This window comes from Hetaerina americana, unplaced genomic scaffold, assembly GCF_022747635.1.
Source record: "Hetaerina americana unplaced genomic scaffold, ioHetAmer1.1.p SCAF_3, whole genome shotgun sequence".
In the NCBI taxonomy this organism is placed as follows: Eukaryota; Metazoa; Arthropoda; class Insecta; order Odonata; family Calopterygidae; genus Hetaerina; species Hetaerina americana.
Genome location: NW_027286874.1, coordinates 55,029,551 through 55,050,022, shown reverse-complemented (window position 1 = coordinate 55,050,022; position 20,472 = coordinate 55,029,551). Strand labels below are relative to the sequence as shown.

At 33.8% G+C, this 20,472-nt stretch overlaps 1 protein-coding gene across 1 annotated transcript; it reads right to left on the bottom strand.

Moving 5' to 3' along the window:
• Positions 1–2,518: 2,518 nt before the first annotated feature.
• On the bottom strand, positions 2,519–20,052 carry LOC139691068 (zinc finger TRAF-type-containing protein 1 homolog). Its single transcript, XM_071588800.1, has 6 exons — positions 19,799–20,052; positions 18,006–18,244; positions 16,166–16,377; positions 13,138–13,298; positions 12,628–12,830; positions 2,519–8,814 (listed from the first exon to the last, which is right to left on the bottom strand). Exons 1-6 carry the CDS (start codon positions 20,036–20,038, stop codon positions 8,787–8,789), a joined length of 1,083 nt encoding a protein of 360 aa, XP_071444901.1. The 5' UTR covers positions 20,039–20,052; the 3' UTR covers positions 2,519–8,786.
• Positions 20,053–20,472: the final 420 nt, after the last annotated feature.

The following is a 20,472-nucleotide window of genomic DNA, read 5'->3' as shown; positions in this document are numbered from 1 at the left end:
GGCGAACAATCAATGCTGAATGTGCAGGTGCATCGTCATGGTGAAGGATCCATCCATCGCCTTGAATCAAATGTGATCGCATACGAACCACGCCATCTCTCAAACGCTTGATAACTGTGAGTTAGAACTCAGCATTTACTGTTTGTCCTTCGGGAAGAAATTAATGATGAGCAACACTTTCGATGTCAAAGAAACCCACGAGTGTGGCTTTGATTTTCGATCGGCTTTTTCTTGATTTTTTTGGTTTGATTTAATCCACTTCACAGCGTTATCACCATCATCAGCTGTCAAAATTTCAGTAATTTCTTGAATACTTTTACCGCACTTCACCAAAAACTTGATGTTGATTCGTTGCTCAGTGATTTCGTCAATTTCTACTTTCGACAAACAGTAAAAACAAGGACAACAGAAGCTAACATAACTGGCACCTTACGGACAGCTCGACGATCCGCCAAGCCCAGATGGCTCATTGGGTCTCAGGTTATCTAACGCCGCTAGTTGACGGGGCTATAGTCCGCACCATTGCCGCCAGATTACACGAGTTCGCGTATTTATTATACAGACCTCGTACACTCAACAACCAATTTTTAACATGCTACAGCTGGTTGTGGAATCTTTCTTTCTCCGCCATATGCATTTTCAGGACTAAAGTCTTCGATAACATTGGACTCGGGCAATGACATTATTAAAAAATCGCCTATCAAAACCAATCGACCATCGGGTCGATTTGATCGATGATGGTCGAGTTCACTCAGCACTAAACTTTCACCAGGCCAAAGGCAGGTGAAATTCACACATCAGGGTAGAGGGGGCCAGTTCCTTCCAATGTGCCAGCTATGGCTACCTGGGTAGATCTGGTACCCAAAAAATCACACAGCTTCGGTGAACACCACCCAACACTCTCCTCATGGACTACCGCGACCCTTTCTCCTTTTCTTATCGTCTTTGTAACTCGCCTATTAGCAGTTTCAGAACTTATGAACTTGATGACATGGAAATCAGGCACTGACATTACTGTAAGCATTAGAATGTTTTGGATTGAAATTAGAATGAATTAGATGAAATTGCTATTGTAAGCATGGCTAAAAAAATATCTTTACTAGATTCAGGAGCTATGTCATTTCCAGCACTACTGAATATTGTGCTATATAAGAATATATTCAGCCTACCTGGGATGGTAAAAAATATGATCTATGATCCACTTGAAATACATATTGTTAAGAGGTGATCCTAATGAAGTGTAATGCAAGAACACGAGTATGGTCATTATGAAGTACTATATGATAATTCAACCCTTTTTATAACTATTTCCACGACAGTATTTTTGTCTACAAAGATTTTGCCTACAATCAATTGATGGAGCCTACCTGCAAATTAACTTTTAACATTCACCTTGTACATGCATAGCTTCACAAGAAAGTATACTAGGTTTACAAGACAATTTTTAATTAACATTCTTAGAGGAATTTTTATCAACTGAACTTTCTTGATTCAGAGAAGAGCCTCCTTGGTGTCCAATACAAACTTTCACATTGAACTAAAAAAGCAGTGGAAGCAGCCTAATGATGTTGCTTCACTCGAAAGCAACTTTCTGAAATACTGAGATAATACTGGAGAAAATTAGTTCTTGAAGAGGAAGGCCTCAACATTTTGTTCCTCAAACTGTATTTTAGACATAAAATTCTACAGATGAACTACTGACTTGCTGGAATTAATATTTATACTAGGAATATTTCAAATAGTTCATACAATAATACCATCATTTAAAAGATCTTAGTTCTTTTTTTTATAAATGTTAGGAAATTACTGGATAAGTAATTTGTCAATATTTTGAAAATACCATACTACGCAATTATACATCTAGAATTTAAAACAAAAGCCAATGAAACCACTGGTAAGAATAAAGTTGCATAGGCTTTGCTTGAAGACTTCTCTATTTAAATATACACTACTTGACTTTGAGACATCCAAGGCCAATTTCAGATAAGGTTGGGTCAAGTTTGAATTGAACAATTACTACTGGCTTTAATTGTCTACCATTAAGTTAGGAAACAACTCATGTAATATGGAAATATATTCCTAATAGGGAAACAATTCCCAGAGAACCTTGGGAAATTGTTTTTCTGGTATACGCTGATTCATCTTAAGCCATATTAAACCACCTTTTCAAGCTGCCAGGTTTTGGTGATATAGATGCCCATTGAATCTGAATAGAAAGTAGATCATTTCTAGCGCTATTAGGTAGCTGATTTTTAGAGGCAGTCAATAATTATAAAAATTATATTTTATTGACGCTAAATATTTGACCATTCCATTTTTTTCTCAAGTATATTTAACTAGTATTAATTTATTTTGAATATTTAAGAATAATTCAATCACAATTATGAGGTTGAAATTTTCACTATACAAATGCCAAAAGATGGAAAATTTACACAGAAATTTAAAAATTACTTATTGAATACCATGTGAGTTGTGTATCAAAATTTTAATTTTCAGTTTTCCATAATATTTGGCAATGTTAGAAGACTCTTTAGTACAGCATACTATAGAGAGAATTTTTCATGTACACACTCATATTTTACAACATTTATTTATATATCTTCCTGTACCAGCTAGCAACTACAAATTAAATATGGAACTGAAGAATGGAAGTACAGAAAGTAAAATTCATACATTATTATTACCACTAGCATTTTAAAGCAGTTAACAAATTTCAGTGGAAAGTATTTTCAAGTATGCAAGAACAGTATTAACAGTATACATAACCATTTCAGGTGATTTCAGCTTAATTACATGGTACTATTTTATAAATAAAATATAGGAACAAGCATTACTTAAATTAGCAGCCTTACATTAGAAAGAAATAACAAAAATGAGAATTATTCACCTGAACTAAGATTTAAATACATGATACCTTAGCAGTCCTTCACTGAAAATGTTCAATCTTAATTAAAATAATTATCCAATCAGTCACCATTACTTACTGAATTGAAATTGCTTTTTCAATTAACACTGCCACCAACACTGCAATGTTAGAGCCTAAAAAATATAGAACTGGCACCAAGGACTTAGGATTTATTCCACTATATAAAGTAAATAAGCAAGCTGAAGGACACACTGCATTATCCCATACAATAAACTCAATATGAGGACAATGAATAACAACACCCAATAACACCAAATACAGAAAATTGCAATGGGGAACTATAAACCCAGTTGTAACTGTATTGCTTACAACCACAAAGGAACAAAAAATATACCTACTATTAAATCTTTGGAAAGGAACATTATAAAATCATAGAATGCTGCTAGGCTTTCCTTACACTGAATTCATTAGCCAAACAATAATGTTTTAACTGAAGGATGAATAGATATTGAAATAGATTCTACTGCAGTTTGACAATTACATTAAATCATCGACTTTTTTGAAAAATACAAGCATTTTATATAGAAGAATATATATGCACATTGATAATTAAATTCCTTAATGCTAATAATATACATGTATAATATATATGTGTGTGTGTCATTCTTGGGAAATGTAAAAGATTATTGAACTTACTGCGCTAAATTGGAGATAAATGATTAATATTCCACCAACGATCCCTTACTCCACTGAGTATGATTAAAATATCGTTAAAATTTACTAATACCCATTCATTATTTTTCAGTCATGATTACCATAAAAGTAAGTTTTGTATTCCAGAAAAATCAGCCTAAATAGGCAACTTTGCTCAAACAATGTAACTAATATAGAAGTGAAATTAAGGAAGTTCAGCTTATCCCATTGTAACAACCCATACGCAAAATATTGCAAATGTAACTTATCTAAATAAATCAAATTTTTTCAATGAAATGTTAAAATTTCCCCCAATATTTAATCAGGACAATGAAGCCAGATACGTTCTTTTCATTTTGCTAACAATCATACTTTGTCTTTTTCATATCTAAGACAACCTGATGATTTCATCACCTAATACTCTTATAAGTATACAATACTCGAATCTCATATTCATTTCCTAATCAGTAAAAATGAACAAAGATGAGTGCAGTTAAATTTTAGGAGTGTTTTAAAATGTAAAATCTTTAAATAATCCAAAATTGCAATGCATGTGTGCCATTGAATATATAACAAAACAAGTTAATGTAAAATACTAAATATTCCAATAGAGTAGCATTCAAATGTAAACAGTAATGCATAGCTACTTGGAATTCAAATTGTATTAGCATATCAACCAATAAGAACCTTGAAATATTGTTACTGTAATACAATTTCCCAAGTATGACTACAAAGCACACAATTTTAAGTGCATGAGCATTATTCTTTATAAGTACAAGAGAGATTACACAAAACCACTGTATCTAATTGAAAGCACTACACATATTCATGAGTTAAATGTGCTAAACGTTCAAGGAAAATGTTTACCATAAATATATTAGTAAAGTAATTTCACAATGCCTAAATATTAATGCCAATTAATGATAGTAACGATCCTGTGGCAAAATTCCTTGTTATCAATGATTGCCTAGAGTTAAACATCACTTTGCATAACCTATGGACATTTTTGATTTAGTTCCATGAATATTTTTGTAACGAAAAAATTGGCAGTTTGATGTCACTTAAAAAATCTGAAAAATTTCTGCATGGAAAGAAACCAAAAAATACATAAGTTTGCTATCATAGAAAGTTGGAGACTCACATACACATAATAGTCACTTCTACCAACACAAAAATTTTTCAGAAATACTCCACACAGAGGAGTTGGTTCCACGATTTGACAGATATTTCAATTAAAGCACAGAAACCAGCAATTAAAATAATTAAGCTATTGTAGTATCATCATAGACTTATGAACACACAATAATTATACGAAATATTTTAATACATTTATTCAGTATAATACCAATGTGAAAAAATCAAATCTTTAATTATGTATTTATCATAGTTTTATAATTTTAACGGCATTAAAGGTTTTCCTAGTTTTAAAATGGTTCCAATATAAATTCAAAGTTAATCAAATACATTGAACTGATATTGATATCAGAATTCCAAGTATGGCAAATTATGTGACTATTTGAAAATTAGCAAAAGACTCAACCATTCACCATAAACATGAGCTAGTCAAATTTTTCTGTACACAGATTTCAAGTTTCAACCGACTTTCATCATGACAGTCTAGGAATGCTCTATGTTGATTTGCCTAATGAGAAGTTTTAACTGAGGAAACAAAAGAACCAAGATGCTTCAAATATTTGATGAAAACTGCTTGGATAGTTATTGCATCAATTGTACGAATAAGACATCGTAGAAGATTTGTTATTCTAATGAGGTTGCTTATGTTAATAGCTTATGGTGTCACAGAGATATGTCATAGAAATAGGAGAATCATGAATAAGACCTATAGTTATCTCAACATATTACTGTAAGTGAAAACTGATTAAAAAAACTAATGAATCATCATAAAATCATGAGAATATTAAATTGCAAGGCAAAACCATTACCTACTGGCAAATATCTATATCTTACATAACTGGATTTTTTTATTGTTGAGCAGGAATTAACACAATAGAAAGTATTAATAAAGAAATTACTGAACCTGTTTTCAACACTGGGAAGGATGTGTTGACATAGCATGTCTTTGGGAGTACAAATGGCATCAGTGGTTAGTTAGTCTAGCAAAATTATTTGGACAAGAACAACCCTTACTGGGCCAAACCTGGTAATTAAATGATCTCAAAAATATACAAATTATAGAAAATTTGCTCCAGCATATGATTTCAAACTATTTTCATGTTGAGCATATATATATTTACTGTTGACTCATCATGATCAAAATTTAAAGTTTTCAATACATTTCTTACCCTAAATAAACAATTAACTGTGGGCTCAAATTACTTCTATAATAATTGTCAAATGATCTTCATTTGCCACGTTTGTTGTCCTTTCAACTTGAATCCATTATCAATCTTAAAAATTATTTCCCAAAACTAATACCCTTTAAGCAAACGAAAGAATCCTACTCATCCAATGAGCAATATAGTGTGCATGACTTATGGCTGAAATATAGAATTTTCCACGAGAAGAACAACTATAATGAAATCAAATTGAGTAAACATAGCAAATCTGTAATAAATCTGCAAGTAACTGTACAAAGAACGTTTTTGGTTTTCATGCAATGCATTTCCAAACAATCTCTAGAATCAGCACAAACAAATCTCAACTTCCAACTCAAGGAATTTGAAAGAAAAAACACAAGATTCAATTTCTCTTATTTCATTAGACTGAAATTGTGGTTTAATACCAACTGTAAATAACCAAAAGATAAAATTGATAATGGAAGATGGTAAAACTTGATTCATGGAATTAGGCCACTGAAAATTGGCTGAATTTGCCTTATTTGATATCCATGTTGAAATCGCCCAAATGAAAACATTTATAGAACCATGTAGCAAGTGAAGTAAACATTTTGGTTGAGAATTTTTGTATATTATGAATATTTAAAATCACAAAATTTTTTGAGGAGGAATTAAGAATATCAAAATACAGAGTCTCAGTGAGCGATTCCTGGAGGAGGAAGTAAAATGATTGCACAATAATTTGCATTACAAGATGAATGTAGCAATCCACTACTAGGCTCATATTATTTTTTCACCTAATGCCACAAAAATTCTTAAAGAATAATAGGAGCATTCTCATTAGGTCTTAGTTTCATTTTGCAGTAATATATTGAAATATTTGGCTTATCAGCCCAACTGCTGAAAGCTGTTAATTTATATTGAAGTATGAAAGGCCTCCAAAACATAAAAAAAAGTTATTGCATCAGATTAATTTTGAAATTAATGTTATTTTATGACAAGATCCCTTTTAAAGCTAGGAATACCTGTATTAAATAGTACATTTGAATAATTTTCTTATTCCCAAACACTGAAAGCCACTTCACAACAAATTGGTAATTCAGCACACCAATAATTATGACATCAAAAACTTGGAGAATCTGATGAATTCAAACAACTGACATCAAATATACCTACACTATAATTCAAATCTAATTATTATGTTGTTTTGTTTTACCACATGGCTACAAGTATAAGGAAACTCAACCCCAGTTACCTTATTGTTGGGTGCAACTCCCTTTTCTTAGGCTCGACAATTCTTTTTAAATTATTATATTTCATAGCAAGCTCTCGCGTAACTCAATGGATTTATATAGATTAAAGAAGATTAGAAATTCTTTGGTTATTTCTATAATGTCTTGATTAATATATAATTCTGAAAGAAAAAATACTTAGATAATATAAACATTTGCACAAGTATTAGTTCTCTCCATGGATTGACAAAATGGATGGGATTTACTTTAAAATTTGATAATTGCAACATGATTATAAATTTTGAGAGTAAATGTAACTTCTCTATAACACAGTCAGAAGAAAATTAATCTTAATATATTACGATTCTAGCACAGGGGGTGAACTGTTTCAGAACCCTGGATGCCTACTGGAAAAATATAAAATTCACTAAACTATACTGTTATGCTTTATTCTATGATCACAGAATGATAGGAGGGAGGCCAGTAGTAGAGAGCCCCAGATACAATAGTTATGTACTTCCCCAGCATGATATCACTTATTACTGCAAGAGGGAATATAGAAGATGGTAAGTAGAGTGGGACCACATACTTAATGGCAAATTCGGAGAATCCCACCTCACACAAAAGGGAAATCCCTTTCTCCAAAAAATTGAGTTTTAAGTCTCCAAAAAATAATGAAACTTCTTCACCTGAACCTACCTTAAAGTTTAACTTTGCCTGATGAAATTCGTACATAGATTACCATTAGTGACCTGCTCTGTCAGCCACCATTTTAAACTGCCTCATGTACATTACATCAAAGTTAAAACCATTCCAACATTTCTACACTCCTTGCCACTAAGATATTTCAGGGACAATTGCAAAATAATATCTGAATAGAACTCATCTGTGTCATCTGAAGGCTAAGGAAACACACTTCAAAAACTTGTCTGGTTTCCACCTTGTTACTGACTCAATGTCAACAGAGTTGTGAACTCCTGCGAGATATCTTGTGAAATATTTGCACTTGTTTTACACTGAGTGATGATACACAAAAAGGAGATTCAAGCGGTTGAAATGCACGTGAGGCTAATGTGAGTTGATACATACCACTGAAACCAAAGCATTCTGCTGTGGACGGTTTCCTACATAGCAATGAGGTTTCAGTAGCTAACAGGTACAACAATATCATTGACTACATAATGAGTAGGACTTCTCTTGAGCACATTAAGAATCAGTTATGCTGACATTACAGACAAGACTAGAGAAAAGACTTTGCTTATAAAATAAAATATTTACTGAAACTCCACATTATTTTTCTTCTCTCTTATTGTAAAGTTAAAAAAAAAAATAGCTGAGCAGGCAAAACTTTCAAAGTAAAGCTAATAAGTAACACCACTTCAGTGAGGTCACCATAATCACAGGTTGCTAAATATATGCTGGGATAACAAATTCACAGGGTAAAATTAACCATTATATATAATAAAGATATTATAAAATAAGTGCGCTGAATTCAATGGTATCATGAATATGCACCATATTCAGTAAATATATAAATCTATAGATGAATAAAAACTGTATTTCTCCTAGAAACTTCGTGAACTAAAAATCTTCAGCTCCTTTGGCAGATTAACTAACAACATTCTAGCAACAGAGAGGAGATTCCACTTTTATTTCTCTACGTCTTGCAAAGCAACATTTTTAGGCTGGTTCCTTCTCTCACTTGGACACCAAAAACATGATGAGTCTGGAAAGCAAGAAATGGAACAATGCCAAGCACTCAAATATTTAACAAAGCAGACCAAATAAATCATTTCACTGGGTAGGCATTACATTTTGATTTTCAGTTTATCAGTGTTAAAACAATGGGCATCGGATCAACTTCTTGTAATATGCTTTTTGGATGGAAGCTCAAAAAGTTACCATTCGCCTTTAAGAATAGGTGCTATAATCAAGTGAATATTTTGAATTGTATTCACATCCACGATTTGGGTAAATGAAATAAAAAATGGGGAAAAAGCATAAAAGACTAAATTTAGGAAAACAGTTTTTGATTTCATTTTTTGTTAAGTTGAAAAATTATTTCTTTTGACAGTTGATGCACATGCAAAGAAATGAAACAGTCATAAAATTTGAACTAATATAAGAAATAAAGCCTTTATCAGACAAAAAGAGTAAATATCCAGGACAATTACAGATACCTGACGTAGACTGGCTCATGCTCAGCCAAAGTAAAACCATATTCGTAGCAATCATCCATAGAATCGGAAACACTAGATTGAATATGAATTTTTCTTTTATGAAGGACATGAGATTGACATCACGTGATAACAGTTAAAAAAAGTATGCTTTTATTGTCTTGCCAATTCATTTTATAAATTTGAAAAAAATACAAATGAAATATGGTAGAATGATACAGATATTAATAATGCTTAAGCTCAGATATTAATAATGCTTTTGCTCAGATTAAAATAATGCTTATGCTATCTTTATGCAAATAGCATGACAGACTAATTCATAATTTGTGGAGCATTTTTCGGCTAAATAGAGTGAGATGAACATTTAAAATGATAAACCAATTTACTTTTGGTTCACTATATCATGGAAATTTTAAACCAAGAATTCATCCACTTTTCTACTCTTTGCAGCAGGACATAAATTGATTTAATGTGACTCAAAAACTTATTTCAACTCTATATTTTTGTTATTTCTTCCTTAAAAGCATTTTCCTTAAAGTGTTCTGAAAATATGAAAGATACTTCTTCAACATCACACTTATAGAATTTGCCATTTATTAAAAAGAGGAGCTGACTTCATTAGACATGCTATGTTACATTGTTGAAACAAAAAATTAACATGACAATTGAGCAAGATTAGTAGTATATTTTAAAATAGACCTTCAATGTTAGATTGTGTGAATAGTGCCTTCAGGCATGTCCCACTCTGAAATAATTGCATTTTGAAATAATTAAATGATAACATTCTGCTTGACAGATTTCACTATGCCTGGCTGACATTAATTTCATTCTAATACAATGGATTAAAAATAGGGGGGGATTTTATAATGGGGTTACTATTTTTTACATGGTGGTCTGCTGTTTAAGATAAGTTTTTTGAAGGACAGATTGCACACTCCTACTTTCCTCAGCCTTACCTAACCAGACAAAACCTACACTACAATACACTGTTCTTCTATTCTAAATTCATTCTACCTAACTTACACTCATTTAAAAGGGTATGCTATGCCAAATTAAACAAGGTTTGTATAAAAGTATCTCAAACAATTTTATCCCGAAGTGACTACGTCACAGCATGCTCGGACAGTGCTGGCTCAGTGGTGGTATGTCTGGCCTTAACACGCACCAATCGCCTGAGAGCGTTTATTCAGGCTAGGTGTTTTTAATGGACCCCCGTTGAGTGAATCAGTGCAAGCACAAAATGCAGTGAACGTTTGAACAGCGGTATGGCATCAAATTTTGTTTTGGACTCGGGAATTCGGGTACAGAGATGTTGGGCATGATTTGTGGAGTGCCCAAGGATGAAAACAGGTCAAAAACTGGTTTTTAAGTGGCGCAAGCTCTTCAAAGATGGCTGAGGGAGGGTAGAGGACTAGCCCCATGCTGGACGGCCATTGACATCAAGAACCGACGACAACATGCAATGTGTGCGTGAAGTGCTAAATTCAGAGCATCAGTGAAGTGGGTGCATGATCGCAGATTGTATCGGCATTGATTAGATGACAGCGCACACCATTACCACTGAAAATTTGGCGATGTAAAAGACATGCATTAAACTCGTCCCAAAGGTCTTGATGGACGACCAAGAGCAGAGTTGAGTGTCTGCTAGAGAAGATTTGCTGCAACTCTTGGAAGAAGACCCCGAGTTTTTGGACAGTCCCGACTTGGCACCAGCAGACTATTTTCTATTCCCAAAAGTGAAATCCACCCTCAAAGGACACCACCATACTGAACCCTAGGTGCCGTCAAAGAAGGTTGCATGCATACCCTTAAGGAGCTTGTGGAATCTGTCCACCAGGGAGCCTTTGAGTCATGGAAAAGCCACAGGCAAAAGTGTGTCGACACTCAATGGATGTACTTTGAAGAATTTTGAGGCATTGTAACAATGTCAGACAATTAATTTATATTTTTACAAAACTTTAACCTCATACTTTTTTTATGCAAACCTTGTACTTCAATTGTTCTGAAAGCAGTTATTACAACCGTGATTGCTATATGTTAGGGTATATTAGTCAAATTAGTAAAAAGTCACAATAATTGTTTACTTAGCAGTTGAAATTCTGTTTGGAAAGTAGCTCATAAGGTAGCAGTAGCAGGCTCTCTATATTAAAAGTTAGAATCATTTATATAATATTGGTCTGACTATAGCATATTAATGTGAGTTATTACATGCTATTTTTGCAAATATATGCATAATGATGGAGGAAGAAACACGCCAATTCTCTGCTTTCAACCTCATAACATTAAAACAAAGACAATAATCAATCACTAGATATGAATTCTAATGGTTGCAGGAGGAGTTAATCACATATGCATCATAAATAGAAGTTCAATTATTTCTATTGGCAGTCATTATTGAAATATAATTGTAAAGAAACTGAAATTAAGTAGGACTGCGCTAGATTTTCCTTAATTTTTTGGTGGCACCAATATGACAGAATTGACTTAATTTAGACAATATACTCAGAAGATAATTTTAAAAGCTTACTTTAGCTAACTATTTTGTCTCCAGTAAGATTTTTCATTACAACCCCCATTTTACCCTAAACAATAATAAGATGAATTTCACATGCCATCAATCAAATTAGGTTCTATTTTAATATCATTTTTATAAACCTAAATAGGTAATTAAGCATTTAGTTTTCATATTATTATCTAATCAAACTGAAGGTATACAAAGCTAAAGGCTCCATGATACTCAGATTCTGACATGTCATCTTCATTAATTGAAGATTCTTATTAGCAAATATTTAAATTTCATGGAGGGTGAGAACCACAGTTCTGTTACTGTTGACAATAGTCACAAATAGAAGCTAACTGATAATTATGTATCTGCCAAGGATAGACTATAAAGATTTCCAATAGCATTCAAATAAATGAAAATTCACAATAATTGATGCATAAAATGAATAGCTTTTACCTGCTTGCTCTAAACTGGAAAACCTTGCAACAAACTAAAGACTAATATCTCCTCTCTCCCAATGTGAATACTGAAAAAATCATCAGATTATGGAAAAAAAGATGAAGGGGATAAATTTTAAATGAATCTAAGGTTCTTCACACTTATTCTAAGTAAGCAAGCTATTATTCAATGAAAAAAACATCCTTAGATACATTTTTGCTGCAGCAAAATGTATTTATACATTTATCACATGATCTGTTGCATCCTTTTTAATTTGTGGCTCATAGTTGAGAAATATTATGGAAATGTAATATGCAGGATATTCACTTGCAACTCAATTTCTTGAAAAAACTTAAGAAACACTTAACTCATGACTGCTCATGAATACAAAATACGTAGTCTAATTTTAAACAAGCAGTACCTGAAGTTGATGGCTTTTGATGCAAGCAGACGATTGCATTCAGCTTCATCTGCAAGAGGCAACTGCACCTCTGGGCACTCGCTGTCTTGGTCAGAGAAGTCGAACCGGTTGATGCGATGCAAGACACGGGCATCGCCAAAGGGCCCGTGAACAACCAGATGGTGAACACTCATTGGGGCAGCTGACTTAGTTTTCAGAATCAGCTAAAGCACAGAATTCAAGTACATGGTAGTAAAGATGGTCAAATGATGATGAGATAAATAAAAGAGTTCTAGACATTTGGTTGTCAAAACCTCAAATTGAAAATGGACGAGGTTTTCATAGGAGCATAAATTTTCCCCAAGAAATGAAAACTGACAAAATGCAACAGTGAGGTCATGAATATCAGTTTATTTTTTTAATGATGGAAAATCTGTCAACTTTTTAATTAAAGAAATTTTATTTAATGTTAGGTGAAGATACTATGTGAAGGAATTGTTGCATCTGAAATAGGATGGAGGGTCAACTCACCTGATATGTGATCTCTCGGTGAGAACTCTGAGTCGGATCTCTCTGACTGCCAGTGACTCTAGCCTTCACCACCCACTGATTGTTGAAAGCAGAGAACCTACTTGTCTCATAGAAGAGCTTGTGTACAAGTTCATCTGATCGGTACGGCTTCATCTGCAAATCTTTAGAAGCAATTTTTCGAAAAATATCCACAGTGACAGATATTATGGGACATATGAAGCATAAACTTGAATATATTTACATAAATCCCTTGACAATTTAAAGAAAGTAATTACAAAAGCCAATTAGTACACCTACAAAGTGGACATTACACGCTTCCTATATGTGCCACAAGAATTCTTCTCGAGTTAATGCCAAATTTCAATGTCTACCTAATGGCTCTTAAAATGGATTGCCTTACATCCACTTGTCACTGCAGTGTGAAAATTTTTTATTTAATAGTAATCACTAAGGAATAGGAATTTTAGGAAGAAATTGATATACCTCATTGCCAATAGTTTACAAGGCTTTTTGCACGAAATTTTATTTCACTTAAATGAACCTATCAACAGCCTTCAATTTTACTATGGGCAATTTGAGTTTTCCTTTGAAAGCAAGTATTTTATGTTGGTTCATGTAGCACCTGTAAAACAAATATCCTCCATACATACAAGGTTTGTATAAAAAGTATAGGTAACAATTGTTTCCTAATGCCTACATCGAGTGCTGAATTCAGACCATTGGTTAGCAGTGCACATGATCACAGATCGTATAGGCAATGATTAGATGATAGTGCACACCATTAACACTGAAAAATTGGTGATGTGAAAGACCTGCGATAAACTTGACCTGAAGATCTTGATGGATGACCAAGAGCAGAGTCAAGTGACCGCTTGCAAAGGCCTCCTGCAATGGAATCATGAAGATTCCCTGACCCCCTTAGTCTTGACCTGGGCACCAACACACTGTTTCCTATTCCCAAAAGTGCAATCCTCCCTCAAAGGACACCACCATACGACCCGAAGTGCCATCAAAGAAGCTTGCACGGGTACCCATTAGGATCTTCAGGAATCTGCTGACCAGGGAGCCTTCAAGTCATGGAAAACCTACTAGCAAAAGTGTATCAATGCTCAAGGGATGTAAATTGAGGAATTTTGAGGCATTGTAGCATTAACTGACATAAATCTATTTTTCTGAAACTTTTCCCAATACTTTTTATACAAACCAAGTACAGAGAAAAACATTAGGTACAGTAGAAATCATGACTTTCAGTGGTATACTCCTGCTTATGGCATTGAAGACAAACAGGCATATTATGAACATAATCAGAATTTAAAAAATGCAACACTTTAATTGCTACAACCAATTCAAATGACTTATAAACGGAATGTTGTCTCAGTGCTGCACAATCAGGATAGGAACACTTTGTGTTCTGGCCCCTTCAAACAAAATACCTTATACAGTTACCCGCCTCAACTGCCATGTCACTCCTCATCATCACCATACTTAGCAATACAAAAGTTAATGCTCCATGTTAACCCACCTTTTTGAATTACTTGGGGCCAGTAAAAATCGCTTGGATACGGAATGTTAATTTTCAATGACTTAATATTAAAACATATAATGCTATGTGGATAAAGCAGAAATAATAAGGCATACTAAATACTGAAATTAAGAGTAATGAGATAGAAATATACCCTGAAGACATAAAATTTAACTTCTTCAAATAGCTAAAATATTAAGTGCTCACTAGAGTAATATTCAGGCAAAGGCTAAAGATTAGGTAGCATAAAAATAAGATGGTCATGTTGAAGACCTACAGAAATATCACACAATAATAAACAAAAACATTTTTAAGTGTCTGTAAATTACATAGATTGAAAGTAATTTGATATTGGGGATGACTATATGTAGCAAATATATGTTTACTTCCATGAATGTAATATTATTTAGTACGATCCCCTGAAAATTTTATTGCAATCCAGGGAGGGATTTATCTGATACTGCTGCCTACGGAATACTAATTCAATACTTATCATGGTATCACTTTGATCATGTCATATGCTCACATTTACCTGGCACTATTTATTTTTTAGTAATGAATAAACTTTAGAGAATTTATAATGCTACTTAGATTCAAACTAAAACTATCATACCAAGGCACTGCTTTCTTAACTATCTGTACACAGTTAAGTATTGAAGCACATTGAGGGTTGTATGAAACTGACATAAAAATGTAAATTGTTCATTGGAGTAAAAGTGTATTTCAGTCTGACTAATCAAAAATATTTGGTCCATTTTATTGCTAGAGATAATATCAGCTATAAAAATTATAAGGGTGCTCTCTTGGTAGACATCACACAAAGTCACCTTGCCCATATGAACACCATAACCAGACTATGGTAAACCTACAGAGAATTTATTAACCCGCCGATCAACTTGACAAATTATTACCTGTGTTTCAACCACTTTCTAAATCAGTGGAATTGTCCCATTAGCTCAGCATAATGTTATTTGGACACTTTAATTGTTCACCATTAGATGATGTAAACTTGGCTTTTTTAACACAGTACAACTGCAACTTATCAGTTATTTCATTATATTACCATGCCAACGTACAAAATTATTGCTGCCCATATTATTGCAATGAAAAATATGAATTTAGGCATGGAAAAATAAGGATGTTAAAAAAAACTCAATTCAAACATCAATGTACTTACTTTCAACCTCATCATAGCCTTCTCAGCCTAAATGAAGTCATAAAAGGGGCTTGTAATGATGGTAAAATTATTTTGAATTCAAAAGAGCTAATAGTGGGATTTTAATCACAAAATCTTTGAGACAGTTAAGTTCATCCAATAGATGACCAGAAGGGCTATTTGAAGTGCCATGGCTTTGTATACCTCAGAAATCAATATTCCACATAACTCTTGAGTGAAACTTGCCACATTTTATTCCTTGACATATCACTTAAAACAACTTTTGCTTTAGAATGGAGTGAAAAAAAGTTTTTTGATCTCCTCGGTAAAGACCTACTCCAGACTCTTACCATTAAATGTTATCTTCTCATAAGAGAGCAACTCAAAGATATTGTCATAGAGTCGTTTCTCTCTTTCCTCCACAACGCTGGCGGCCTGAAGAGCCTCCATCACTTCAAGTCCTGTGCGTGTTGGGTGGGCACAGGCAGCCTCATGACTGCTTGCCTCATGCCATGGCCCTCTCCATGGGCAGCCAATGCGAGCAAATCGGCAGCTGGTGATCCTAAATCCACCAGTGTGCCAGGGACCCAAAGCCCAAGTTGAGTGTCTCTCAATTTTTGTGAATATGGTCAATTACTTAACGGAGTGCAAAATAAAACTATTTAACTTGCAAACAACAAATGGCAAATATATCTTTTATAGTTTTCTCAGAAAAATTTAAAGTACATTCATTCATTTTCACAAAATAGGCAACATTACACAACCGGACGAGTCCCTTTGATGGGAGAATGATTAACTATGAGTGACAATTAAGACTCCCCAAATGTAAACAAGAAAAAATTTGTGCAGTTAAAAGGTAAAGGTTAAACATACACAAAAAGCACTAGGTGAAATGGCTTTCTATATTCCACTGAAAATTTGGCAGTTAGTTTGGATTTCCATCATCTTTATGTTCAGTTTATGCAAAATGCCAATGTTTTCAAATGGAAAAACAAAGTTTCACTCAGTTATATTTTGTGCATTTTCTTAAAAACTGGGTTTTCCAACTACTTGAAAATTTATTTTCCAAAAAAAAATTAGGTTCAAACTTATATCATTTAATGTTAGTCTTTTTCTGAATGACACAAGTTCCCAATTTACCAGAACATCCATGACTTGTCTTTCCACATTTCTCATTATAGCTAAAGAAATTTATAAAGGCCATGCTTGTTAAATTTTTTTAATGTGGAGGGGTAGGAAGTGTGGCTTGTGCCTACTTGAATTAACAGCTTAAATTTACTCTCACTGGCAAAAATTACTAGAATAAAACGTGACTAAAATTATTAATTTGAATTTTATAGATTCACAGTTCCTTAATACGATTCACATTTGTCACATTACCAAAATAAAGACTTAATTGGTTGAGAATAACCACGTGGTAAAATTGTGAACATGTCATCAGCTGACCAAATTTGTCCATACAATTGACTTAATGCCATATCATTAGGGTAAAAACCCATGCGCTTACAAGTTTCCTCATGAAGTCTTCATTATCTTGTTCTTCAGTAGATTTACCTTATTGGAAAAATTGGGAATGAGGAAAGTATGGGAATGTGCTTTTACTGCAAGTACACATTGAGCAGTTGAAGGAACAGTGAATACTTATACTGTTTATTATTAAGATTTACCACCAGAGACCAAATACTGTTAGAAAAAATGCTTTGCGGAGGGAAATAAACTTTTGATGTTCCATTAAATAACTGGTCATCTTACTGCCTTCTGTGAAATAATACTTGCAGGAGCTAACAATTTTATGCATCAACTGTTTTGCTACGTAGGGTTCAATGAGGAAGGAACTGATTACTCAAATTTTAAAACTCAAAACTTTCAAATTAGGCGAAAATTAGATTAAGTTTAGGGCTGTTGTAGTTTAAAATTTAAAATCTTCCAAATCAGTTTCCATACATTAATTATTAATGCTAACTATTCCTGTACCTTTGATATGTTCACATCAAGAATACTGGCAAGAATGCAATTTAGGTGAAAAGATTATCGAGTACATAAAAACTACTTAACATGGCTAAATATGAATGAAAGGCCACCATTTTAAAACTCTGTGTGAGTTAAACATTTTGATGAACCATGCAGGATCCACAGCCACTCAAAAATGAATGCCCTTATTTCCCAGAAGGCAGTCATAAGATGACTCACCTCTCCTCACAGAGAAACTGCTGGTGGCGATCAAGTGAATTTCTAGGAAATTCTCGATTGCAGAATTGACACTCTGCAGGAAGCTCGCTGACTGCCTTTTCAACTGCGAGATTGCGTGAGGCCGAGCTCCGCCCAATCTCAACCCGACAATTCGGGCATGTTGACACCTCATCGCGGAGACGAGCATCGGCTAGCAGGTGGGTGAAGCAACCGGCACACATGAGATGACCATTGGTGCACTGGGCATGAACCAGCACCAGTTGTAAAATGAGAAGCACCCAAGAGCCGAGAAGGCCGCACCAAGGAAAGCATTGAAAACAAGTATTTAAATGGGTAAGAGGCCTCAATATAGCCATTCATAAGGAATGGTGACCAGAGAAGAGGATAACCATGAAAAATTACCTCCCATAATACTTTTGGTTTTGTTAGAAAACCAGATCTACAAGCATTAAAAAAAACTCTAAATAGGTGAAAACTCTCGCACGACAACTCTGTAGAAGAAATGCATAGTGTGGTTATGAATTTAATGTTTATTCCCCCAAAGTATCTTTTTCCTTTGATAACTTCTGCAATGAAACCACTCTAAATTGTGTAGAATGGTCTATGAGATGAATATAGTTTTCCAATATGACTAGCTGGAAAAAATTAGGGTGACAACTCAAAAAAACACACCTCATTTCTTATGATATAGTGACTACATTGCTTTTGTACTGGGGAATTACTTTTTTTCCCTATTTATGAACAGTAGAAGCCATTCCATCCACTTCAAAAATATTTAAAAAATGTGGTGCTAACAACTACTTCTGAAATGATACGAACTTTAACATTATCAGCCAAAGAAAATACACTTCATTTGAACTTATTAGGATTAAGTCGTCAAAAAATTGTTTCAATGTCAATTACCTCATTCAATAATAGTGCACCAGAATGAAAATAATCCACGAGGCAAAATCTATGGAATTTCATTGGTATCTTAAAATTTTGGAACACAAATGGAGGTAAACCTCAAAGAAAAACGTGTTACTGCAGATAAATATTCAAGATCAAGAAATACTCAGTCATTAATGGTACTTCACGCCGCTGTATACGACTGTCTTTCAACCCCCAAGGATAAACATGATGAAGGATAAGGCTCATGGAGAGGACAGAATAACATTTATGCTTTCCATTTACTTTATTATAATCTTGTCAAACAATAGATACAATTAACAAATATATGACGGTAAAAAGCCTTTTCCACATACTGAATTTGTTCCAATCAATGACACCAAATGATATAAATACATGAAAACACTGAAAAGAAACATATTAGACAAGTACAACTCACAGATTTAGTATAAATTATCTCTGAACACACTTATGGACACAATTAAACCGAATATTTCACCTGGGTAAAATATCATTTTTTTATACCTATGTGACTCGGGCTTATCACAGAATTAATTTACAAATAACCAAGTTTTTTTTGGCAACAAATGATTACAAATACGGTAAAATAATCAGTAGGTAGAATTTATTTCTCAAATAATAAAGTGAACTGCCCAAATAATTTTACAGACATAACGCTGGCATGCAAAAACACTGAAAAAAATTACACATTAAAATGGTTGACAGTGATAAATCAATATCAAGGACTACTTCATGCCACTCTGAGAAGTAGTCCTTAATATCTTTTCAATTGCAGCTCAAAGTGCACGCAAAATTAAGAAAAATATGAATTTATTTACGATTCATCAGCTTAAACTGAAATGATGCACATTAAACATGATACTCGTATAATAAGCACGACTAACCTGGTACACTGCAGCACGGGGTAGGTCTAAACAAACGGCGCAGCACAGGATTCCTCCAAGCCTGTGCTCTAATTTTTCGGCAGCTGGATCAGAGGCCTTTTCGACCTTTTTGCGTTTCGCATCAGGCTCATAGTTTTCTTCTTTAGGCTCCTGCTCTTCGGGAGGATTACTTGAAGATTCTCCAGCAAAATAAGCAGAATTTTGCTCACTACTCGAGGATGCTGCTTCTGCATCAGCCATTTTGTTTGTTTTGGTTTCCCAATACCAGCTGGCACCTGGATTTAAGACGTCATTGGGTTCACGGGACTGACGGCAGGCAACACTACAACGTTGCCAAATGTATGCATAAAAATTTGTTACGTATTTTCTTACGACGCAGATCCAGTAATGTGACCTCATTGGATACACGCGAACATTTAAAAAACTTCTATCAGCTTCAAAAAAGTATTCATGATTAAAAAAACAAAGCAAGAGGTTGTCGGTTTTTTTCGTCAGCTTAATAAATGTTTTCATGCAAGATTTCTACGTCTACAATTTTTAATTAAGCGAATTAGGCATTGTGTTCTGAAGGTCATCATTCTAATAATAAAAGGATGAAGCAATAATTGCACAGATGCTTTACTTCACGTTGATCAATCACGCAGCAGATATTATTCTAGATTCCCATGGGAATG